At 37.9% G+C, this 27,629-nt stretch overlaps 1 protein-coding gene across 2 annotated transcripts in view; it reads right to left on the bottom strand.

Moving 5' to 3' along the window:
- Positions 1 to 26,812, bottom strand: part of LOC149797062 (scavenger receptor cysteine-rich type 1 protein M130-like) — a 156,887-nt gene extending 130,075 nt beyond the window's left edge. Inside the window, exons 1-2 of one of the 2 annotated variants that reach the window (XM_089961740.1) lie at positions 26,642 to 26,812; positions 11,238 to 11,289 (exon numbers count right to left, since the gene is read on the bottom strand). In XM_089961740.1, the coding sequence (XP_089817866.1) occupies positions 11,238 to 11,289; positions 26,642 to 26,683 (94 nt within the window). In that variant the 5' untranslated portion in view covers positions 26,684 to 26,812. Of the gene's footprint in view, positions 1 to 11,237; positions 11,290 to 26,641 lie in introns of those variants that run through there. The other variant, XM_089961741.1, reaches the window with a different exon arrangement.
- Positions 26,813 to 27,629: the final 817 nt, after the last annotated feature.

The following is a 27,629-nucleotide window of genomic DNA, read 5'->3' as shown; positions in this document are numbered from 1 at the left end:
AAACTGAATTTTCTGGAAAATATCAAATTCCAAGTAAACAAAATTACATTATATTGTACTGAAAATTAAAAGCTTCCAAAACCCACAAACAATCAAATCAAATCAAACACAACTTAAATCAAATATAAATTAAATCAAATATATGTAACAAACGTAGCTTTAACAAATTTTCAGTCATATCGCTACGATGTCTGCAGTGTGACAGTTTCTAGTGATGTCTAGCACTGGGGCACCATGCTGCAGACATGTAGCATGATGTCCCAGCCAGTCACATTGTCCTAACACAAGGCCGACCAATCCTAACACTAACCTCTTAATGCTGAGCGCCAAGTGAGGCAACTGTTAGTACCATTTTTCTAAGCCTTTGGTATGACGACCTACTGCATCCGAGGCGGACGCTCTAACAATTAGGCCACCAAAGTTGTCGTTTCTCGCAGGGATTCGAAAACATTTTCTGGACTATTCTTATTGTTGTACATCACTATTTTTATCATCACATCAGCCATATTCGATTGTATTTTGTACTAAAAATTGACAAAATTGCTAAACGAAGTATACCTTTGTGTATCATTATCTCGTGAAGGGATAGGTGAAACCGGTCTGAAGAAATCAGTTTTGTATCATTATCTCAGGTCGGGATAAAACAAAAATTAAAACTTCTAAGTTAAAATATTCCAGACCTCGCATTATTGTGTATCATTATCACAGAATTGTGTGTACTTAATGCTAATGCATTATACATCAACGATTCGAGGAATCCTCTCAGTTAAGAAGGTTTATACAGCAAGCAAAAACGTGTGTACGTACCTTATATTTAATTACTTTTACGGCCTCTATTCTTCATTACCATCAACGATTAGGCAGAGGTAATGGTAAAGACAACTATTAACACAGGAATACCACGTTAATCTAATGCAATTTTCAGTCCCAAAAAACTATAATATTGCATAACGTAAAGGTCAGGTTTGCCTTTTGGATGTCACTCTTAGCATATTGCTCTTTGTGAATAGTGTTGTTGAAACTTTCGAATATGACTGCCTTTCAAAATATAAAAGATCAATATCAAGATCACGTTCATGTAGTCCGCTGTTGCAAAACTCAACGCTTACTCCCTACTTCTCAGATCACAATTACATTATTATTATGATGTCGTATCGCAAGCGCTGTGAACTCTGGGAGAGAATGAATACAACATTAAGTCTCTCTTAATAAAATAATTTTTTAAAAAAACACGCGTATGCATTTTTAGCAATTATAATAAATATTCTATAGAAGACAATCATGATAAAGCCAACAATAGGTGAGCGAGACATTTAAAAATCTTTGCTCTCCATTCTAGTTTTACACTTAAGGCACTATGAGTTCATGCTATGTTATGTTATTAGTGTACATTATTTTAGGCTCACTTGTGGAACAGTGATAATATCACTTCGAAAGGGGATTGACCACCATACCTGCGTTGGACGTTTTCGAAGCAGTACTAACCTCACCTGCTATCGTTGACGTTCTAAATCTGTAATGAGTTGTACATTGCTCCATTGTGTTGTTGTTGGAAGTACCGCACGACTTCATGAAGGGGAGATAAACAAAACGATTGGAAATTCTCGAAGTCGCTTTCACGTGGATCGTTAACTACGGCAATCCAACGAATGTCATGTTTATCCTAATAAATCTGCAGGTTAATCACGCAACTTTCGTCGAGTGTGATGTGTTCAGGAAACTGAATTTTCAACGCTGGGTACTGATTCTTGCTCGAGGTCAAAGCTGGACGGTACAGTTTCAGGAAACGGTGTTTCCCGCGGCGTTATAATCTTTTTTCTCATTCCCCTCCTGGAAACTCTAGAAAATCCCCTGCCACGTATGGTTTCAGGAAGTTGGAGTCATCGACCGATGCCAAGCAGTACTGGCAGTAACTGTCTAGAGACGCCTCCTTAAAATGGTCCGATGAATCCCACTTGTTTGGACAATTGCGACACTGACAAGTTAAGAACGATGCCTTTCCGTGCAGCTGCATGTTTGGCTACTGAGGTGGCTTGACGTTGGGTCAGCATGACTCTATCAGGCCCCGTGAGTGCCGATGCTTGAATCCTGATTGATATAAGCCTTTTTGTGCATGGCTGCCACAGCGATACTTTGTTTTTGATGCGGTGATAGCGTTAAATCTACTGGGACGTACGGCATAGTGTTATATTAAACTGTATTATTTTTGGGGTTTTGTTTTGACGGATCGGTTAGCATAATCGTATTGGCGTAGCCAATTGACGAGGTAACAAAGGCACGTTTCTGGTGTACACCGCGGCGAGCAACGTTGTTTCAGTTCATTGCACGATGCATCACAGCTTTTTGTGCAGGTCCTGTAATGGCTGCCGTGGCTGCGTCAAGTTCCAATGCTGAAAGAACCAACGCAAACAACTTTGGCGCCATGGTTATCACGAAGGGAATGATCGCACAGGCGTTGAGAACGCTTCAAAGTTTCAGATCCCCGACGTTTAGACAATTTTTTAGGCATAGTCTATACATTACTGACACAAGGATGTTCATTTTTCCATTAATTACGTCCGGCGGAATGAATCGGTCTTACGTCAGCAGCGCGTATCAGACGTAATATTAACCTGGATTCCAAATAGTGCACTTGATCTCGCTGTCGACAGGGGGATCTTTGAAATGCTCTGAATGTTTGAGACATCAGAAAGGAAGATGGGATGCAAGCTAACAAAATCATCCAGCGATACATGCGTGCCCGTGTCCACATCTTGGTATATTTGTATGGCATCCTTCATCATCAGGTACCGCGCAAGAATAATTTCGGGTGCCGACATTGAAGTTGCACTCGAGTTCTCGCTCTGGATATTGCCTGGACTTGATGCTTACGTGAATGAAAACCAGATTGAGATTGTTAAGCACGTGCTTATTTCCAACTTGATCTCTGCGTTGCGTCGAAGACGTGTCTGGGACGCTCAGTGCCTGGATTGGTAGAGACCCTCCACGATGTGGTTACCTCAGTAGCGGAAAATTATTGCATGTAAATGCTGTGTTGTTCTAAGTAAGGTTTCTTGATGAATATGGCCAGAATCGATTCCAGTTCGGGCAAGTGAGCCGTCGAGGGAGTGATTTTGTGCATCCACGTCATGACAATTTGTCCATTCGCGGCAGCGTGTACTTGACTCATCTGAATAAGATACGGATATCTTGAAACACGCAGAAGATGATGACGAGGGGAAGGAGCATGCATATCTCGTAACCGTGAGAGAGCGTCGACGTGCGAATTCGACACTGTAGCCAGCATTACGAAAATAACTTCTTCAGCAATAGTTGTGAAGCTTTTTTTTGAGTCGATCGGAGCGTGTTCAAGAATTGATCTTGCTTGGCATTGTAAGTTGTTTCTGATCGAACAAAATCATTTGTCGTCGCCTCAGTACACTTTGTCCGATCGTCTGGGTGGCGGCAGTGCAGAGGTGGTGGTCAATTTCGTTGTGGACAACTTTGTTGTACCCCGTGTAATGTTATGGCGTTGCCGCTGATTGTCTCGATTTTGGGTAGTTTTTTCGTTGCGATTGACGTATGATCTTGTGATGACGTCAATGGAATTTTGAGCGCGTTGTAGTTTTTCCAGTGAGCGTTTTGTACATGTCTCTCAGTTCTAACGAGTCTTTGACGTGTGACACTTCTTGGCATCGCCTTAAGGACTCTTCGGACTCGTTCGATCAGCTCGTGCCGAGAGGTGTTTGACTTTGGATAGGGCACGTTTTCCCCATGCAGCGATCGAGCAATGTCCATGAGACGAGGAACACTATATCGTAGGATAAAAAAATGTCCTGCTCCGCCGACAATTTCTCATCGATGTGGTTGAAGTCGAGGTGATGAGCTTCATCGTCTTAAACTCTTGATGAGCGTTTCGTGCTGTGGCAGATATTGTTTTACAAATTTTATATGCGTTTGATCTATTTTGATGGTTCTTTCTTCAAACTCATTTGTGAGACCCCGGTTAATCGCCATTGTAAACGTCAAATTTTGTTTTATCTCTATCATCTGGTTTAATGTCATAACATGTCAGGAAATGCTTGCAGGTTCATATGCTCCAAGTATTCATAAGGGCTTTACCACCGCTTCTACACGAAACGTAATAGTGTATTGATCACGACAGATATATCTGTAAAGGTGACAAAAAGCATTAACTATTTTCTCAAAGTTTCTATTTACTTCTTTGTAGCTAATATTTATCGAGAAACACTCACCACATCCAGGATAGATTCATACTTGGAAAGATCATTCATTTTCTCGAGCACGTCCTGAGTGGCCATGAGGGGATCAGCAAAATGTCCTTTGACGATGGCGTCACCATTCTTAAGAACAAGGGCCAGCTTACTATCAAGCTCGTCCCGCATAAAACTCTCCAGGTACTGGCACGCGGACTCAGCCTCATTGGGATCCACCTTTTCATGGTCTCCATAGATAATCACGTACCATAAGTCTTATATGGCTTATGGCGATCCAGCTCAGGAACCGACAGTACTGGCGGTTTTAATGCAGCTATCTCTATCATCGCAGTGTCGCTTCTATGAGTGTTTTCAGATCTATCCTCGAGCGTCAGCACTTTCATCATCGTGTCTACGTCCTTGCACTTCAAGCCGACATGTTGGAAATTTTACGTTTATCGATAGCATGGCACAGTTTTTGATTGTCGCAAAATTGTTTTCGTGCCACGACTCTGACCATGCACTCGTGATACTTTTTGGTGCGAGTCGTCGTCTTTCTTTCAAAAAAACCGTCGTCGCTTAACGTATCCTGTGTTCAGGATCGATTCCACGAGGCTCGGATGTAGTTCTGCGATAATATCAAGCACGAGGCCCTCGATGGTTTTAAGCATCGGCGCCGATTCTCTGTCGTTGACAAATTTAAATACGGCAAAATTCTTATCGATGGCATCTCTCATCTGTTGTTGTCCCATAGCCCCCACAGAAATGTGAGACAGTTTGACGTTATCCTGTTTGCACCGTTCATGAGCCTCTTACAGCGATGATTTACTCGCGTTTCTTACCTAGTTGATCTTGGCATGAACTCCCGTGGTTTGCTTGAGCACGTGATGTTCATAGGTGACCTACGTTGAGTCCTGCCTGTAAGTATCGTCCAACAGCAACAGGTACAGCATGATTGCCGCTGAACCATTTCCGCCATGGTGCCTATACATACGCTCCGCACAAGATCATTTCGTCGATGGTGAAAATTTGAAAATAAGTGAGACAGTTATTGACTTGTTCTGCCACTAGCGCCGTGAATTTAAACATGGTGTATTTCGTGTACTTTGTTTTCGAGGTGATATAGAATTCAAGCATTTAATTCATATTGGTGAATTTCAATGGTACAATGACACAGTAGTGTTGTCCGGATTGACTCCGTTGAGTCGCCACGTAAGAATTTTCTCAGCGCTATTTGCGCGACCTCGACAATGAAATTTCCAACTGCAACAAGTATTCTAACGACGCCAAGATGACGATGCTATTTCGATTATTCGTATTTTCTGACAAAGCTGGAATCAACCCAGTGTTGGTACTGACACGACGCGCGTCCACGTACAGTTTTGGGGCTACCTCGTTGCTGGTTACGGGTGAATAATCCGTCACAGCCAGCTTGGCTCTGGCCTCCTCGGTGAGAGTCCACGTTAGTGTTTCTCATGTGGTCGATAATTCTGTACTTCTATACAAGTTGAGCTGAGAATAAGTAAATACTTAGATGTTATCGGTGATGGGTCATGTGGTAGGGAGTCTGTATAATGCTGGTCCTTCCATACACGTCACTCGATACAGACTAAATTGTGAAGAAACGATATCCACAATCTAGTAGTAATAAGCGTTGTTCATACAAGTCCTTCCGCCGTTTGAATCATGATCGGTGTATGACTGTTCTGATAATGTGTCTGGTGTACACACCCACACGTCTAAGATTTTGAGAAGTTATTTTGAGGACGGCGACACCATCACCAGATAGCATCTTACCTGATTCGCCACGGAGAACGTTCCAGCCGCGCCCACATTTCCCGAGATGGATCCACCTGTTTTTTTCGTATTTTCCAGCCAATGCCACCTCGAAATCCGCCTCCGTCACGGGTTGATAAGATCAAGCAGTCGCCGATGGAAGTCCGTATAAACTCTTTCCACCCATGTTGTCGTAAGGGGTGGGTAACTCACAGCGTCGAGATGGGTGACGCTCATGTTGACGAGTCCCTGCTTGGAATCCCTGTCGCTGTTGGCTTTTTTGTGCAGCTCCTACTGTCTCGCCAAAGAAATACTACCAGACCCGATAAAGGTACCAAAAGAAGTTGAAACGTTTTGATTCTGTGATGGATTTTCACCAGTGAAATTATATAGAAAATAAACATCATTAATATTTACACGAGGACGTCCACAAAAGCAAACCAGCATCATTTTTATGCTGGATTGCCATTACATGATCGTGGGTCCGACTGGCCGTAGTGAAGCGGATTTGCTCATGAACATGCTGCTAAAAATTGTTGATGTACGATGGCGTGATAATTTATACGCTCACTTCTAATCAGGACAAAAAACGGGACACTGCACGAGGTCGGCATCTGCGCTACTGACATGGAGTCTGGAGACTCCCAAAACAGATTCCATGGGAAAATACAGTGCTTTCACCCTAGCAGAACCAGAGGAGATATAGCCTTAAATAGAACTTCATTCGGACACGCACAATGACATCGTGTTTGACGATATAAAAATCGATCGCGAAAACACGAACCGCATCTATGAATATTTTCATTATCACAAAACTAGCGCCCTAACAGGATTTATCTCACTCAGTTTTACTAAGATGTGGCTAAATACATCCGACGTAACACGGGATGCCTTGTGCAATTTTCAAGTGGCGACAACAGGGACATCGAGAAACCATTTCAGCGGCATCACCAAGAAGTAATTCAAAGTCTGTCACGTGTTAAACAATCCCAGAACGTTATCGAAGAGGCTTTGATGAAGTGTATCTGCCAGCGTAGTCTGTTTCTTTTATATATATTCTTCGGTATGGCAACATTTTCGCTCGAAAATATCACCAGTCGTCGTCAACTTGAGGACGTTCATACAAAGTTTGACGTTACGTCAACGCGTCCTTCAGGACAAGATATATCACTAGTTGTTTCAGCGCGATGTCACCGGATAATTCTTGAAGCCACTCATCCCTAATTTCGTGGTATGGCAGCACGTGGTATAGCAGGCAGTCGACAAGGAACTCCTGCAACGCATTCTAAATCCTACTGTTGATGTGGAACTACGAACACACACGGACATCAAACTCGGAATAGCTCACAACGTTTATTTTGTGCGAGTCACGGATCAATAGAGCATCTACGTGTTGATCAAATCCTAATCACTGATCATTTATGGCAGTGACGATTTTAGCCACATTGTCTACATCGCATGGTCGTTTATGCAGCGTCTAGTCTAAGATTATCAGGAGTCAGGATCGGCATGAGTCTTTACTGGAATCAATCAAATTTACACAGTTGCTTGGAAGCAAACACGTGCCCCTTCCCAAGCAAATCACAGGCACAAAAACGTGCATCAACGTCATCATCAACGATGACTTTTTTCTGTTGTGGGAGATGTTCTCCGCGAAACATTCCGCTGAAGACAACGTTAATCGCATCTCCAACTAAAAGCCCCATTTTGATACTATCAAAACCACATGGATCAACGTTTCCTTGGCAGTCAAGAACGTCCCTAAACTTGAGGCGCTCAACGATGGACTCTCCATCAATGTTATCGGACTCGATGACAAGAAAGCGGGCAATAAACAATTCGTAGTCTATCCCATGCTGATCTCCAAAACGGTCTCACAATTCAACATCAATTTACTTTGCTACCAGCACTATTTCGTTTACATCAAAGACTTCAGCCGGCTATGGCGATCACAATACATTCAGCATTAAAATAATGGATATTTTAGTTTTCGTTGCTTGCAATGTTTGTCACATCAGCAAAACGTACACTGCCACGTGTAGTCGGGGTACTGACAAGAACTACAAACTGTTCAGATACCACGCGAGGTAACACTACAGTTCGAACACCACTACAGAAACACCATTAAACACTACAAGAACCCTCACCTGATCCAGACCACTCTTTCACCAAAGTGGAACACAAACACATTCCTCGCGCGATCGGATATAAAACATGCTGTACCGTCGATAAAAAATTGTCTTCGCCTTATCGTCAGCATCAAGGCGAGGATTGCGTCTGGTTCTTAGAGCAGCTTGTGTCTGAATGGAAACGAATCGACGACATGTGGCAATATCCAACGACAACGATCCCACTTACACCACAACAACTGAGACAAATTGCAAATCAGCGTATCGATGCCACATCTGCGAAGATTACTTTCAGCTGCACGATAAAAAAGTCAGAGATGATTGGCATGTGACCGGATGTTATTTAGGAGATACTCATGCTTATTACAATCTACGCTTCCTACCAGTGATCGCTCATAATCTACGAGGATATATATTTGGGATATATATATACTTCCAGAACCAAAGTTAAAGATATATTTAACTTGGTCGTTTCATGTTTACTAACTGTATGCATAGATTGTAAATAGTTATCTCGTTTATTTACTTGTTGTGGCTTAAAGTGCAAGTTCCACACGGTTGAGTTGAAGACGGTTTACAATACTTTTTGTACGTTTTAATGTGTGTATTCATGGTAATTGATGACTCGCTATCAACAATCCTAACGCTTCCTGTTCCTTACATTTCATTTCGTGTTCTTCCTGTACAATAGTAATAATGTTTCACCTTCACAGTTACCAAGCCACCTCTTTTGTTCCTCGTTGTTACAATGTCATTTAATGTCATTTAATATCATATTCATCAGATATAGTCTGTATTTTTTAAGGCTGGGATTCCACATAATTTCTTTAACGAACGAAACACAAAGAAACTATTTCAGACCACACTCTTGCATGTTATACATTTTGCCTTGAACTCATTACAAGAATACCAAAAACTTTGAAAGCTGGACTAGTTATTAGCAATGTATTGAGAACTCAATTACCAGTTGTGGTCCAGAAGATTTAACCTGATAGGTGGATAGCTAATTCCGTGTACAAATTGGACAGAAAGATGTATGAGCAGAGAATATCAAAATATTTCAAACTGTTTAGTTTGTGGATCGTTATAATGAGACTAAACTTTATGTCATTATTTTTTTTACCAAACTGCATGTACAGCTGTGTAATTCAGTTCATCATAATTGCTGCTGCTAGTCGGTACAGGGATTATGAGTTGTTTTTTCACACATTCGATACTAATTGTTACAGAATACATAATCGAAGGAAATATAATGTCACTATTATTATACTTGTGAGCCATTTTTTCACAGAGCATCATTCCCCACCCACCTGTACTTAGTGGTACATTACAAAAAGCCCTTAAAGATAATGCTGCTGTATTTGTTTTAAATATCTACACAGAACATTGAATAGAAAACAATGTAATATTCCGTACACCATAAAACTTTATAAGTTTATATTAATCAAACAAATGCAAAGATAATAGTAGTAATTTGTAGTGCTACGAATTTATAACTAATTTAACCAATTGTTTTCGAACATAGGCCCAAATGTAAATGGGCTTAGTCTGAAAGAAATAAAGGAACTAGCACGTGCATTCTTTAAGTCAAACGTTAGAATGATAATAGATTATATTATCTGGATGGAACTAGATTTACATTGATTATAGTACCTGGAACAGACTAAATTTAAATAGGTTTTGAAGAACATGTGTGCATATGATTGTCATATGCAAGTTCCCCCTCTAAAAGTAACAATGATATACACAGATCGCGTGCACCTTATAGATAAATGCCAACTCGATTGGTATCATGGTTGCACGTGCTGTATATCGGACAAATTCATTTCTTCCCTAGTACCACCAGCGCTAATAAGCTTACATTGACATTTACTTTTGCTTTAAGTCCAAGAAAATGTATGATGTAGATTTTTCAGTTTTCCAAATGCGAGAGCTCTGCTACGATATACATGTTTCTTGCATCGCTGACCAATGTAAGGCGAGCCCGTTTTTCATCAAAATTTATATAGCAAAATTCATTACAAAATGTTATCAGTGGCAAAACATAAAACAGTTTTTATCTAAATAATCAGTTATGTTCCCTCATACTATATAACAATAGACTTTGATAATTAATATATTATTTATTTATTCAATGTTTTTAATTATGTTTCTCGTACACGAAAATCGTAATAATTAGTACTAGCTGTTTGTCCACTTTAACGTCTGGTTCTGAAATTAAATATAACTCATATGGATTAAACAAAATGTATGTAGTTCAAGTATTTCCTTTGACATTTATTATTATTTTTATTATCATTATTATTATTATTATTATTATTATTATTATTATTATTATTATTATTATTATTATTATGTTTATTATTATGTACAAATAGTGTACCTTCAACTAAAGTATTTTCTGCTATTATGATGTGCGACTATTAATAATAACTGACAACAATTTTTTTAGGCAGCACGATGATTCTGAAGCCACGCAGAAACTCGTAATTATAATTTGCAACACCTCGGATTGCAGGCGCAACCACGTTCATTATACCATATTATCAATCACATGCGGTGACTGATAAGTAGGATTTGTTACAAAACCGATTGTGATTTACAGTCCATAAATGTAATTCGTTCTACCCATTAAGGCTTCCTGAAGTCAGGATGATACAAATGTCCTAAGAAGATTTTATAGGAAGAAATGTTTGATTAATTTTTCACCTAACCCCAATGTTTTGAGGAGTCAGCAGTTTCTAATTTACCGATTGTTATTTGTGTTTCCTACCATTCCTTTCAAATATTTCTTGAAAGAACATTAGTTACTGAAAATATGGTGCTAAATGCCCATTGATCTTTTGCAGTTCATCTGTATTTATGGATCTTGTCAAAACAACTAACCAAACTTCGGTTTTAGAAATAGAATTTTTAAAAAAATCGGTGAACAATGCTGATTGAAATAAGTGGAAAATTGATATCAAGCCATATATACTAGCACACATAACTTCTAACAGTATTGTCATCTAACTGTGTATATAACTTAAATTTCGAACAAATTTGACTATATATATATATATATATATATATATATATATATATATATATATATATATATATATATATATATATATATATATATATATATACTTACTGGGCGATCTTCGATCTCTATTAAGCTGGGTTAAACTTGCATCGATCATTGGCTGAAAAATAAATCTAACATAATTACTCAATCTAGAATTTAAAAAACCTCGTCTTTGTCAAAATAATTCCATATGTCTTGTCGAGAGATAAGATTAAAATTACGATGTACTATTACAATGTCACAAAATATACATTTGGAAATAATCAAACTCTTGAATAAACCCATACACTTTTGTCAAAGAATTTGCTATTTAAAGTGTTATATAGTCATTTCTTTAAAATTCGTTTACAAATCCTAATATGTATAATGACATGACCAAACGTGGTCGGGGCCTTTTATCTGACATATTGATTCAGCCTTTCAGAGTGGATGGTGATAATAACTCGTGTCAGTACATACTTTAGATCTCTGTCAAGCGTTAATGATATTAAAACTATTATATTAAATCCGTATGGACTGTCATAGTATTCAAAAGAATTCATCATCATCAGTATCATCATCGACGTCGTCGTCGTCATCATCATCATTATCATCATCATCATCATCATCAACAATATCCGGAGTTTTCCCTTGTAATATAGGACCCTGTAATGCCTAGACCATTAAGAAGCATTATAAAAATAAAAAAAAATAATATCAGTGATGTCTAGCAATAATCATCATCACGATGAGGAGGAGATTGTGATGGAATTGATTTTAAGGAGTAACAAAAATATCAATAAAAGTCAACGAGAGAAAAATATTTGATAGAGATGCACGTTTACTTACAAATAAGCTAGAGTCTTCGCAATTGTTTTGTGTATTTGATTTAATTATATCTGATTTAATACATATTTATTTCAATATAATTGTTTGTTTGTCAGTTTTTTTGATTTTTCATTACACGCTATTGTAATGTAAATTTATTCACTGGGGATGATACTATTTCCAGAAAATAGTTTGATATTGACCGTTCGTTTTAGTAAACATAAGGTGTTGATCTGGTTCTTAACCTTGATTCAAAATTTAGTAACAGCCACGTCACCGAGTTATTATCCTTATTTATTTGTATTGTGGGACATATAAGAGTGAGATCGAGGCTGTACTGAATACGTGACCCTAGTCTTATAAATAGTTTTTAGTGAAGTAAACAACTTTTATTCTCGGAGTAAAATGATTGGGTCTTATCGAGGAGATACATGGCTACGTGTTTTGTATATGTAAACATGACCATGTGACCCTTATCCGGGGCTTAAAATTAAAGTTTTAAACCATCGTGTTAGAGAAGTAAAAAACAGTCTGGCTTTGTTCTTGACATTGGAAGGTGTTGTGTCGTTTGGGGTAATTTCTAATTACTTAGATTCTAAAGATTTTTTCCCTGCCAAATACATGTGCTCATATGAGATTTTTGAATAAAGACAGCTCTTATAAACATTTATTTATATTTCCAAAACCGGAGTGATATTTCTTGTTTCATGCAGGAACACGAGACTTCAACACAATACAAGTTATATCATACGTCATTCTCTATCATCTTGGATTTTTCGTCGGGACTCGAACTTGAAATCTTTAGAACATTTTATTGTTAGGACTTTTAAAATTTTATTCGTGGATTATTCTTGGATTATTTTTGGATTTTATTCTTAAAACCGTATGTTCATATTTTTTTTCTTCTTCTCATTTTTACAGAACTTTTCCAGGGAAATGAATTGATATATTTTTCAAAGCTTGTTGTTTTTATTCTTTCATGTGTTACTGTTTATTCGAGCCTAAACACATAACATAAGAGAATGAAAGAATGAAGGAAGGAGCGCAAAAAAGACATTTTGCTCTCCAAACTAATAAAACAAAATATTATTTTACAAAAGTAATGATGGAACTGAGTGATTGTGTAATTGAATTTTTATTTATATTTACAATATACAAAATTGTTTCTGTATCTTTTTGTTAAAGTTTCAAATCATTTTTTAATATCAACGCATTATAAAATATTATCCCCATACCTCTTCTTTGATACATTTTTGTCTTGTAGGACTTGATGTTGGACTGATATATCTGCCTAATGCATTTGACATTTCTATCTTGACATTTGAAGTACAAAGCTGGATGGTCTGTAAATAACCCTGATGGTACTGACGCGCCGTTAAACCCTTGGCATACATAGTTACTTAGATACATACATACATACATACATACATACATACATACATACATACGTACAGACAGACAGACATACAGAAAGACAGACATACATACATACATACGTACAGACAGACATACAGAAAGACAGACAAACAGACAGACATAAAGACAGAGAGACAAACAGACATACGTACATGCATGCGTGCATAGATACATACATGGTACAAATGTAGGCTTAGCCACTACGCGCATTAGAAAGATCTCATGACTTGATCTACAGTATGCATAATGACTGTCTATTTAATAAACAAAACACAGGCACACAGATTTATATAATATAATATGTTATATAGACTGGTGAAAAAGTATCAAGGTTTGTAGATGTGATACACGTATAACATAAATCATATACCGTAAATCACGTTTTTGCAATTTTGTATAATTAAGAGACTTTCTATATATTAGCAGTAGATCATGCTTATTAGTTTAGTATAATTAGGGGATATTCTTTACGTTAACGGTAAAGTATGTCTACATAAATTAGCATAATTAGGAGATCTTTATTACGTTCACTGTGTAGATAGATGATGTAGAGAATTTATCATATCAGGGTCTCATTACTGTTATTTCATGGAATGCAAGAAATTGTTGTGGAACCAAGACATTGTAAACATATTCAGTGAATATGAGTTGATATATATATATATATATATATATATATATATATATATATATATATATATATATATATATATATATATATATATATATATATATGTATGTATGTATGTATGTATGTATATTCAGGAAACCCATATTTAAACGTATGATCTTGTATACGGTGTATAAGGTAATGTTAAGTCGATGTCCCGATTCTGAAACGAGTGCTAAACATCAAAATACGTTTGGATAAAGAGATCGATTGGGCTGCCATTCATCTGTAGAGAATTCGTATATAAAATAAAATAGTGACAATGAAACAAATCGTGGCTTAACACAGTCGTGCACATTCGCTACAACTTGGCTCATGATGGACAATGATCTGTGGGTTTGTAATACTCCAATCGCACCTCCAGCTGTATCACCATGTTTTTTATATCAACTTGACAAATTAGAACAACAACTTGTCACATTTAACTCACATTGGTACATTATCATCAAGATAGACGTAAAAGAGAGAACTCTGAGTTAAGGGAACCCGAAGTATATTTTATAAAAGAACCATATTAGACTTTCTAATCATAGATCACGCCTGGCACTGATAACAATATAAAATCGTGTGAAACCTGAACAATGAACATGGTCATATACTTACATACCTGTTTGCATGACACCGCTTACAGGGACAGGCATTACGTACGCACATCATTGTGGGATTTAAGGTGGTAAATAACAGTGAAAACATATTTTCGCGACTGTGTTTGTTATATTTTCAGTATATGCGAAACAAAGCTTCAGCTTACGAATATCGTGTTTCTGCAATTCAACTCACGGAAACAAATATGTAATTACTAAGCTTATATCAACAATTATGATTTTTCCCTGCACAGGCATACCTTCTATGAAATTTGTCACATACTTTGGTAATTATGCAATAAATGTCACAATACAAATCCATTTACATAGTTTTATGTAGATGAACAATAGCCTCGTTAATAATACTAACTATTCGGTAATTAAGTCCAACTCAGTTGAAGCAAAAGGCACTGTTGTTTATGGAAGTTTCGAGTGAGTTCTGGTTTAAGTTTGAGACTGTTATAAAGATTCATATATTGAATATATTAAGGATTAGGCATATCAAACGGTACTAAGGAATTCAGTTGAATGAGATTGATTATTATATGTTCATTTATTTCTCCGTTAACATTACAAATTTAGAATGGTGCATTAGTTTTACATACTTCACGGCTTCATGTTGAATGACACGTGCGTCTAAAAATAATATCTTTTATTAGGAACTATAATGTAAACAAACATTGTACAATCATGTTGTAGATAATTTAGCTACGACTTATTAGATTTGTTTGTGAATGAACTGAAGAAGCTTCTTCGTCCATTTGAAAGTAGAGTAGATAAAGTTAGCAATGTGGACGAGTCACTGAGTCACAAATAAAACTTTGAAACCATCAAACGAATGAGCCAGATATTCGCAATATCCATAACAAACGTGAGAGATGCAGATTTGAAAATACCATTCTGATCATTAAAAGATTATTTAGGAGAAATATTCGTAATTGTTTGCAAATAGAATGGTTCAGACTATGACCAGTGCTCCCTAGTGTCAATAAAAGTAGCACAGAAAAGCATGTTGAGGCCAAGGGCTATTGCCTATCTGTCAGAGGTGTACCATTTAAAAAGTCTGTGAAAACACTAAATTCGATATAGAAATCAAACTGAAGGATTTGGTAGAAAACTAATAGATATCGAGCCAATGAGCCAAGATGACGAAGTCTTATTTTCTGTGGCTAAACGGACTGTCACGCAAACTTCCCTGTTTAGTTTTTTGATACAAGCCATACAGATCATGTACATAGCTGAGTTCACTTCAAAGGGCATGCAAGTACCAGGGCATAAACATGTCTTCTTTAGTTGATAATAGGAATATACTGATAGTTTTGCTTCTTGAATTCCTCAAAATGTATTTTCTTATTTAGTTCTGCAAATCCGAATTATATGATTTTGTCTTGGATTCCAAAACTTGATACACATTGCAAAATTGCTCTGTAATTTCAATTACATTTCCAACTGAAATCATATTCTAATTACTGTTTTCAAAACGAAATGAATGTGCTATTCCGATTGGTTATTTTGATAGATAAACGAATTAGTAACTTTTACACATTATGATTCCAAACATTCAATGACAACATGAAAAGAGGTGCAGCTGATTAAATGGCGGTTCTATCCACTGCTGAAATCATATGTATATCACACGGAATTAACTTGGTAAATAAATCCAGTCAGTCACAGGAAGAAATGTATAATTTAGTTGGGTCGACAGAGTAACATAATCCATAAATTCCAGACCGAATGGAAAAGTTGTTAATATGGTTTTTTATTCATAATATGACTCTAAATTTCAATTTTTCGTAGATCAGAACGAGATATTTTTTAAACTAATGTAGAGTGCGCGACGAATTTCAAAGGTCTTTCTCGATGCTATTTGATCATTAAAATTATTACTGTTTATTGATGATTTTACTATTATGCATTTAATTTGGAATACATCATTAATTAATTTGCTTTGTTTCTGGTAAAGCATTCGTTTATTGTCAAGCCTTAGGTAGAAACAATGAGTATATAATAAAATATTTCTTACATTTGTATTTGAAAATATAAACTCGTTGTTTTGGACTAATACTACCCAAGGTCATACAGTATAATTCAGAAAGCTGATTTACATTTATATCCATACAACTGCAGTATCCTATAAATATAACTGTTCTTGCAGACCTTTGCTGAAAACAAGTAACTACTACTAACGGTCCTTGCTGTAAGCCCCCATGTCAGAGAATGAGCTGTGTTGTTGTTGGCATCCGTTAGTCTCAAGAGACGATGAAAGTGCGCCCATGAGAGATGTCCCGGTTGGTGTTTGTGCAGCGTCTGTTGTGTCTCTTGTCCAACGCGGGAGTGGCAGTCTTTGCTGCACTTGCTGCACTTGAACGTTGCGTCTGGTGTTTGTTGGAGCTGCTTCTTCTTCCTCTGCGATCGATATTCAGCAGCTAGCAAGCGTAGCTTGTCCTCACCGGCTTTTAGACCAGTGATCAGAGCATGTCGCCAGCTTCATCTGTCTAGAGCGAGCTATTCCCATGTGTTGAGATCGATGTCAAGGGTATTCATGTCGCGCTTGCAGACATTCTTGAAGCGAAGATGTAGCCGTCCTATCGAACTTTTTCCACAGGCGAGTTTAGAATAAAGAATGTATTTGTGGATCCATCCGTCATCCATCCGACGTACATGGCCCAGCCATCTGATGCGACGTTGGAGGAGGGGTATGACCATGCTGGGAATCTTCGCGCTTGAGTACCTCGTTGTTTGGTACTCGATCGCTCCAGGTGATCCCGATTATGCGTTGGAGGCATCGCATATGAAACGCGCTCAGTCTTTTCTCTTGTGAGGCGTACAGAGGCCAGGCTTCACTGGCGTACAGGAGAGCTCTTAGCACGCAGGTACGGTACACGGTGATCTTAGTGTTCAGGGTCAACATACTGATGTTCCACACTCTCTGAGACAACATGGAGAGAGTTCTTGATACCTTTCCGATCTGCTTATTGAGCTCAGCATTGAGCGAGAGGTTGTTGGTGATAGTAGAGCCGAGGTACATGAACTGACTGACCACCTGAAGTTTGTAGTTGTTGATGATGATGCTTGGGGTCCGCGTCCTGAACCATCACGTTTGTTTTCTTTAGGCGTATGGTCAACCCAAACTCATCGCATGTTTTAGCAAAGCGGTCCATCGGGCGCTGTAGCTCAGTTTCTGTGTGGGTGGATAGAGCATCATCGTCTACGAAGAGCATGTCCCTGATGGTTACTTCACGCACTTTGCGCTTTGACGTCAGTCGTACCAGGTTGAACAGTCTGCCGTCTGATCGCGTGTGCGGGAAGATCTCTTTTGTGGACGTCACAAAGGCGTTCTTGAGTAGGACTGCGAAGAAGACGCCAAAGAGCGTGGGGACAAGGACGCAGCCCTGTTTCACTTCATTGCGGATGCCAAAGGGATTGGATGATGGGCCATCATACTGCACTGTGCCTTTCGTGTGATCGTGGAAGGACTGGATCACGCTTAGCAGCTTTGGAGGGCATCCAAATTTCGCCAGGATTGTGAAAAGTCCGTCTCTGCTGACCAGATCGAACGCCTTGGTGAGGTCTATAAAGGCCAGGAAGAGGGGTCTGTGTTGCTCTCTGCATTTTTCCTGCAGCTGCCTGACGGAGAAGATCATGTCGATTGTGCACCTCTCTGCGCGGCACCCGCACTGCGATTCTGGATACACTCTGTCAACAAGCGTCTGCAGTCTGTTCAGGATGACACGTGCGAAAACTTTACCAACGATGCTGAGAAGGGATATCCCCTGTAGTTGTTGCAGTCGCTTCTGTCGCCCTTGTTCTCGTACAGGGTTACGATGTTGGCGTCTCTCATGTCCTGAGGCACTGCACCCTCATCCCATCACTGGCAGAGAAGGTCGTGCAGGTGTGTGAGCAGCCCGCTACAGTTGCACTTGATAACTTCTGCTGGGATGCCATCCTTCCCTGGGGCTTTACCTAAGGATAGTTTCTCTAAGGCCTTCTTTTGTTCGGCTACAGTAGGTTTCGCGTCCAGTTCGGCCATGAGAGGGAGGTTTACTATGGGGTTGAGGTTATCGTTGGTCACGTGGTTCTCTCTGAGTACAGTTCAGAGTTGTATTCTACCCAACGCTCCATCTGATTGCCCTTGTTGTGGATGGTATCGCATGTGGCAGACTTCAGTGGTGCTATCACTTTCTTCATGGGACCCATTGTTTCTTTTGTTTCATCGTACATGCCTCTGTTGTTTCTGATATCTGCTGATGACTAAATGCTCTGACAGAGTTGAAGCCAGTATTCATTGGCACACTGCCGTGCTAATCTCTGCACTTTGCTTCTGGTTGACCTGTATGCCTGTGGTGTCTTCTGGCATGGGGATTGCTTGTATTGCATGTGAGCACTGCGACGCTCCTGCATGGCCGGCATGCATGTAGTGGAGTTAGCCTCAAACCAGTCATTGTTCTTTGATTGCTTCTTACCAAAGATCCGTGTGGCTGTGCTATACACAATCTCTCTGATGTGATCCCATCTTTCTTTGGCACTGCCGTTGGGAAGTTCTGAAGCAAACGTCTTGGAAAGAGCATAGGTGAATTAATCAACATTATCTAGGTATGAAGTTTTGCTCACATCCATGCGTGGTTTACCCTCTTGCCTAGAGCGGTGGATCGTCTTCGGCGGAAACTTCATTTTGCAGCACACCAGCGAGTGGTCGGTGTCTCAGTCAGCACTCTGGAACATACGGGTAAGAAGCATACCCTTCATGGCTGACCCTCTTGTAATGATCAAGTCCAACTGGTTCCAGTGTTTAGACTGGGCGTGCCTCCAAGACACTTTATGATGTGTCTTTGTCTGAAAGAATGAATTGGTGATGCTGAGGTCGTGTTACGAGTACATCTCTAGAAAGCCCTTCCCATTCTCATTTATCTTCCCAACGCGAAACTTGCCAAGACAGGAGGGCCAACAATCAAGGTCGGCACCGCCCCCCCCCCCACAATGAAGTCGCCCAGCAAAATCCAGTTCTCTTCCTTGGGAATTTTGTCGATGAGCGAGTTTAGCTCATCGTGAAACTCATCCTTGGTATATGTGGAGGCGCTTAGTGTGGAAGCGTAAACGCTGATCAGGCTGACAGGCCCGTTCGTGGTGTGAAGGCGGATCGATTGCAGTTTTCCATTTTCTTGTTAGCAGGGTATTATCTTCCCCAGCAGAGTGTTCTTGACAGCGAATCCGACACCAAACTCTCTTGCTTGGTCCGCGCTCTTTCCTTGCCAGAAGGATGTGTAGTTCTTTCCTCTGAGGGACCCGGAATCTGGTAGTCATTTCTCCTGAAATGAGGCGACATCGACCGGAGTCTTGCAAGTTCGTCGTTGATAACTGAAGTCTTTCGAACATCGTTGATTGTATGGAGATCATCTGAAAGCCATGTCAGCATGGTCCTGACATTCCAGGTACCAAGCTTGAGGATTGGTGGTTTCCTTATTGGTTTTCGTTTGTTATTTCTTGGTGCAGTAGTTGCATTCCGCTTGTCATGTACTCACGTACCTTAAGCCTTACGCACCCAGCAAGGCATTCGAACTGTGGCGGAATGGCACCTTATTGGCTGGGGGCTGCCCAATTTGAGGTGGGATGTAGCTGTCCAGTGAAACATGTTGGTCTCTCCCACCGTCAGAAGCAGCCCCTGGCGTCTGGCTCTACACCAATCGAGTGGTGCCTTATAACCGGTAAACTGTTGCTTTTTAAACAACGTAAATAACGTCTCAGTTCGACAAACCTATTACCATTTTCTGTACTGCCATTAAGAATTATTGCACATGTTAGTGGATTAATGTTGTTTACATATTTTAAAACATCTGCAAAACAAACGAGAACGTTGAAAGACTAAATAGACAACAGAAAACAAAGTATTTAATTTTGTATCTGTTAAAGTGAATTTTTAATATCTATTTTGTAAACGATTTTGAAATGAAACGTCGATACTACAAATCTCGCCTATCGGAGCAACCTTTTATATCGTAAGGTTGCAACTTCGATACCATAGCTTGTGCTTTGCGTGCAACTAGCGTGCATTCGTTTCGTCTTGATATTTTTCGGGACCACCTTGGTTGTGAGCATTGTGCTAGTAGTGTGGGATGGCTATAGCTTGACAACCCTACCGCCGCCGAAATGATTCGGCATTATTGTAAGTCGTGCAGATCTACAATACCTCCTTTGCGAAGGTGATCCAGACCACTGTGGTGGTGTACAAACAATCGATAGGAGTCGAACGATTCTTGCAGGGAAATTTCGGGTCTAGCACAGAAAACAAGCAAGCAAGACTACTACTAGACTGCTGACCTGTTTCTTAGTAATAGAATTACAGATGTGGTTAGGATATAAAATAACCATCATCGACATCGACTGGTAAAATAAAAACAGTGATGTGGCTTCGCACAAATTGTACATTCTTTTCAGATGCGACCAACCAAACCGCCTTCCTGAACAGGCATGCGTGATTCCACTAGCAAACGCAAAAGCAAATGGATACAAATGGTTTGTGAAAAGAGTGTCGACGAACTATGGTAGCTGCTGCTTAAGTTCGATCGAACAATTAGATTCGGTTTTTGTTTGCATAGTCGATGTTCTAGTTCCCTAAACGCTGTTTTGTTTTTCACATGCTCGACAAGGGCTCTGCAATCTGGTCAACCGAAAATTGGCACAACGATGGTGCACTTGCTTTGCGTTTGCGCGTACAAGGGATTCTTACAATACGAATGCAAGTGTTCTAATTGTGTGGCAGATTAGTCAAACCAATACGACAATTCCTTTCAGCAACATTTGTAGTACTTATGAAAAAGCAATAGAATAGACGACGCGTCTAGAAAATAGATACGATATTCACTTCGACATCGCTCGTGTTTGCTAATGTATCGACTTCTACCGACTGGAGGAGCAGGAAAAACCAAAGAAATGTTTGAATCGGCTTTTTGGCGCTATCTGCCAAAAACATGGAAGAAATCTTCCAAGCAATATTTGTATAGATCTAGGATGGCTTGGCTTGTCTAGATGAGGACTGAGTTTAGAATTTGTCCAGTGGACTGCTAAGAGGTTACAATTAATAATCTTACGAGTCTCAAAGACTGCGTCAGTTGTCAGCATTGCAGTTGTCCTTTTTGCCCTCGGGCTGAACCTATTGACCTGCATGTGATGCAGCTAATTTTCAGTGGTCTTACCAAAATACAGCATTATTAGCAGCTTGAAGTACTACTGTTAGACCCGTTTGGCCACACCCCACATGCTCATGTTGGGGATTTTTCTGGTTGTAGGGTGTTTTCCAGGGTCACTGGTGAAACTTTAGTGCCAGGTGGATTATCATTCGAAGTACGCCAGAATTTAATAATGAACGACGTATAACCAGACCTCAGGAGACTGTGTACCAGCCTCTTAAAACCGGTGCATTTACCGGCCAACTTGGTAAATAGTTCTCTCTCATAAGAGGAAAGCCATGGCTCTGGATAGGACAACGTTTCGATGCCAGCGGAATGTCGCTATATGGATCGTTAAACTCTTCGGAACCGTTCAGATCGACCTCAAGTGGGTATTGTTATGTATATTTAATTGTATGTTTGTTGACTTTTCTTATTGATTATATGTTACTTACATATGTTTTTTGTACTTGACCTTTGCTCAAAATCAAGTTATTTTTGTACCAGTCCAGTGACATTTACTTTGTAAGCAACATTATACATAAGAGTGTGGATTAAATATTTAGATCATTATTAATGGTAGCCATGTCTACTTAAATTTAAGTAATAATACAGTCTTGAATCTGACCGTAGAAATTTCCAGAATGGAAATTTCATATTCGGTTCACAAAGGATTTTCAGAAAATGGTAATTGCGATCTAGGTAAATTAGAGCGGTATAGAATCGTGTTTACCTTAGAATTATTCATTTGTGACTTAGCATCTGAAACAGAATCAATCTTATTGCTGTCTTCATCTTTTTACTGGGTGGATTTATTTATTTGAGACAATATTCACTGGAATTATAAAGTGCTCTTTAATAGTCTTGGATTAAATTATTACTTTGGAATGCTAGTGAATTTAGAGGAGGAAATTTTGGATTATATTATTGTGATGCACCACTGACATTCAATTTAAACTCCCTATTTTTGAACTTTTGATAGAACATTTAAGACTATTTTTGATTGATTGTACAAAACTGTAAGTTATTTTTAAATTTTCATTTTGTATTATAGAGAAAGAAGGTTTTGATAGATTGTATAAAACTTGTTGGTTTTCCCTCCTTTCTGTTACGTTGTTTAACGAGTTTAGCGTCGTAGCAGAAAACTGGGGGCTCATTATCGGGGATATCTCAGAAAACATCAATTTGTCTTTGATATTTTAATTCTCTTTGTTTGGTAACTTTCTATGTCCCATGTTTTATTTCACATGTTTGACAAATATATAGTGAAACTATTAAGCTTTCAGAATGTCATCTACAGTCGAGACCCTTGTTTTAGATCCTACTGAGGGAGGCTTAGAGTCCTCGAAAAAGGATGAATTGCTCCATCTTGACAAACATAATGCTATTTCTGTGGAGAAGGCTTCTTCTACGAAGCAAGAAATAAATAAATTGTTTGGTCCAATGTTAAATGGAAATTAATTTTTGGGGATATAAAAGCTTTGGATTTGATTAGTAAGTCTCTATCTTGCTCCTAAACGAAATTAACATTATTGAAATTCAAATATCACATGGAAATAGAGTTCCGAAAATTGCAATTCCAGAATGTAGAAAGAAAATGAATTTTCACAAAGAAGAAAGAGAACTGCAGTTGCAGTAAGAGGAGAGACAAACGCAAATGGAAATGCAGATACAAATGAAAAAAGAAGAGATGAAATTATGGAGAGACAGATAAAGAGAAGAAACGTATACGTAACTTTGATTCAAATAATTAAAATCGGGAATTTGAAAGCAATCCCCCACATAGCATACATGTTCAGCTTTTGATTTTTGTAGAAATATTAGCTGAGTACCCCACATTTCAAAGAAAACGATATAGATAAATATCTCTTCATTTTGAAAACAAAAATTGCAGACAAATTTGAAATGGTCAAGAGAGTGTTGGACTCTATTATTACAACGTGTACTTCTTGGCAAATCTCGTGAAGTCTACACTTCACTGTCAGTACAATAAAGTACTGATTGTGATGTTGTTAAGGAATGTATCTTGAAGGATTATGTGTTGGTACCTGAGGCATTTCAAAAAGGGTTTGGGAACTGTAAAGAAATAGAATGCAAAGAAATTGTCTATCACTGAAGATTCAGAAATTAATCTTCTTGACTATATTTATGATTTCAAATATAAGTTGTCAAAGGCTTGAGAAGTTTCAAGAAATAATCTGAACTAAATTCAGTCGGAAATGAAATTAACGTATGACAAAAATACAAAGGAAATCATTTTCTGCCTCTTGCTGATACCTAACAATCTTCATTAGACTCAGTAGTATGGTCATTATACAGTCGAACAGGAAAGTTACTTGAATTATATCAGCAGCACTACTGGAAGGCAAAAACAGAAACAACTTTGCCATATAAATGCACTCAGATTATTTGTATCTCACTCACACAATGAGAATCATCAGGACCAGAAACCTTCAAATCTGCATAAACAAGGAAAGAGTGAACTAAGCCAGCTGTTGTCTGAATATACTTGTTTCCAGCTGTTCCAAATAAAACTTGACGCTGAAATTGCAGATTCCACACCTGTGCAGTAGCATTCGTACAGGATGAACCTTTTCAACCATGAATATATGAAAATGGAAACTCAATATTTTTAAATGTTCAACATATATTCGTGTGCCGAAAGCAGATTTCACTTTCGCATGTTCACCCACTATAGAAACTGAACAACGTGTCCAGAACAGATTCATTTCCATTGCCAAGAATTGATGACTGCATTGACAAAATTGAAAATGGAAAATATGTCACAAAATTGGACCGTTGGAAAGGATTCTGGCAAATTCCTCTTACGGAAAGGGCAATGGAAATTTCGGCATTCGTAACTCCAGATAGACTTATCTATTTAAAGTGATACCGTTAGGGAAGAACAAAAAAGGCAAAATAACAAGACTGGGTAATGCAAACAGTAATAAAAGCTAATTTTAAATACACAGACCTTTGCAGTGAGAGAAAATATTTAAGGCCTTCGAACGTGTATAAATTCATCAAAAAATAATATCATACATTTTAAGAAACTAACGGCAACCTTCTTCGATTTTGATATCAAACATCTGTCTTTAAAACTTCCTACCTACCATTTATGATTAACACATGGTATGAGTTACAGCTACCCATACAAAACCTTTTCTCTATCAGAATGTTAGAAAAGACGCAATTAAAAATATTGTCTCCGCCATCCCACCCACCTACACACACACCACACGCGCACACGCAATAGCAATTACATTTAGTGGGCTTATGTTTTATTAAACAAATTAAAAGACACATGTAGTATATTCAAACATGAGTTATTTACGGAAAATCAAGTAGCTTGTTATTTCTGTTTTCGTGGATTTTAGAGTCTAGTTGATATATAATAGCACCCAGGGTCGTCATTTAGGATGCATGTACCTCTTGTCATCAACAATCTCTTTTCTGGAAATCACTTATTCACAACATAACAAAATGTAACAAACTAAAAAGAAACTCAGATATTCATATAAAAACGAACAAGTAAAAAATATATCCCATGTTGAGTCCCTCGTGCACATTCTGGGGATCCAGTTGAGTCACATTTCCCTTATACATTTAATCCGACCGCGCTAAAAATGGCTCCCTCTCAGAAAAATATCTGATGCACAATATTGGCTATTTGGCTGCTTTTTATGTATAAATAAATAAATAGATAAATAAATAAATAAATAATTTAAAAAATAAATAATATAAATGTTTAATTTTATTGATTTAAAATGCATAACTTTGTGTTAAGACTTGGTAGTTTGTGTAATTAAACATTGTTGAAAATTTATTTTTATACGCAATATATAATTTTAATTTTTTTTGTTGTAGGGTCTAACGCCATTTTCAGCACACGATAGGCTGGCTATACATGGCGGCCATTATTAATAGTGAAAGAAGAACTCGGGAAAACCCCGGAAAGAACCACCGACCCACGAGAAGCTACTGGCAAGCTTTCTCACATACCCACATTGGCCGAGTCCGAGACTCGAACCTACGCAGATAGAGGAGAGACGTCAGTGATCCGTAACGGGGAGCACTTTAGACCACTTGGCCACTCCGGGCCCTTAACGAATTTTAAAACTATATATATATATATATATATATATATATATATATATATATATATATATATATATATATATATATATAGTTTTAAAATTCGTTAAGGGCCCGGAGTGGCCAAGTGGTCTAAAGTGTTAAAATTAAAATTATATCTCCGATTGGCCGAGTGGTTTAAAATGCTCTCCGTTACAGATAACTGCCATCTCACCTCTATCAGCGTAGGTTCATATATCTATATATATATATATATATATATATATATATATAGATAGATAGATAGATAGATAGATAGATAGATAGATAGATAGATATATATATATATATATATATATATATATATATATATATATATATATATATATATATATATATATATATATATATATATATATGTATTAGCTTACCATCATATATGATGAGTTTTCCACGTCAACGTATTGTAACACGTAGGCCTAAAGTAATATGATTGATATCATATTGGTTGACACATTAAAATAAAAATGTATAGATCAATATATATATATATATATATATATATATATATATATATATATATATATATATATATATATATATGTGTGTGTGTGTGTGTGTTTTTAAAGCCTAAAATGTGAATATCGGGAAATGGGTGATAAATCGATTAATAGTGTGCTTTTAAGATGTTAGAAAGCTAAAGATCATAGTCCGCAAATATAAATAATAATTAAAAGTAATAAATCGAACACCTACCAACAGCAATAACGTTGCAACTAATTCTTGAAGGATATGCATTGTGACAGACTAAAAGATCCCACTCTCGTCTCCCATCAGATAAGATCGTTATGTACTAATAATTTAGAGTGTACCTCTGCCAAGGTCTGGCCGAAGATTGAATTTTGATTTCTGTTCGTCTTATTGCCAGTCAGATATGTAGCATTTCGATGTCAAGTCGATCAAACGACAAGTGCTTTTACTAGAGTACCACCCACTGGGCATGTTTTCGTTATGTAGTATTTCGATGTCAAGTCGTTCAAACGACAAAAGATTTTACTTGAGTACCTCCCACTGTGTATGTTTTAGTTACGATATGTCCTTGCTGAAAAATATAGCCAAAGATTTGTCGCTTAACTATATGCCTATGTCCCGAGCGCATTCTTTAGGAGGTACAATTACCAGAACATAACACAAATTGTATTTACTATTTAGCTGTGCTTTACATTTTGTAACCGCATCTGTAAAAACAAAAGTTGCATTTAGTTACATAATCATACTTTTTGTCACTTCCTGTATGAAATGGGTTTCATTATTGAGAACTATGCGACAAATGTATAGCTTTTCTAGTAGCGGGAGAATATCATTATTCATTTGTTCAATTGTTTCAATAACACAACGTCTGATAGATGCATAAAAATATCAAGGCAGATAATTAATAATGATAATAATAATAATAATAATAATAATAATAATAATAATAATGAGGACTTTGTATAGCGCCTAATCTTTAGAAGCTCTAAGCGCTTTACAACATTAGACAACACCTATAAGATAAAATATATATAATAATATGATTACGAAAACAAACACCATGAAATTAGAAAACATTAAAAAACATGCTGAGAATATTTAAGGTAGGAAACATTATTAGGTCTTTAAATATGTTCTTGCAGTCGAAATAAGTGAGTTTTGAGAGCCCTCTTGAATGTGATCGCTGTGTCTTTGTGTCTAAGTTCAGTGGGCA

The sequence above is a fragment of the Sinohyriopsis cumingii genome, chromosome 6 (genome assembly GCF_028554795.1).
Source record: "Sinohyriopsis cumingii isolate HCF-2022 chromosome 6, ASM2855479v2, whole genome shotgun sequence".
Taxonomy (NCBI): Eukaryota; Metazoa; Mollusca; class Bivalvia; order Unionida; family Unionidae; genus Sinohyriopsis; species Sinohyriopsis cumingii.
The sequence above is the reverse complement of the archived record's forward strand: the minus strand, read 5'-3'. Positions and strand labels throughout refer to the sequence as shown.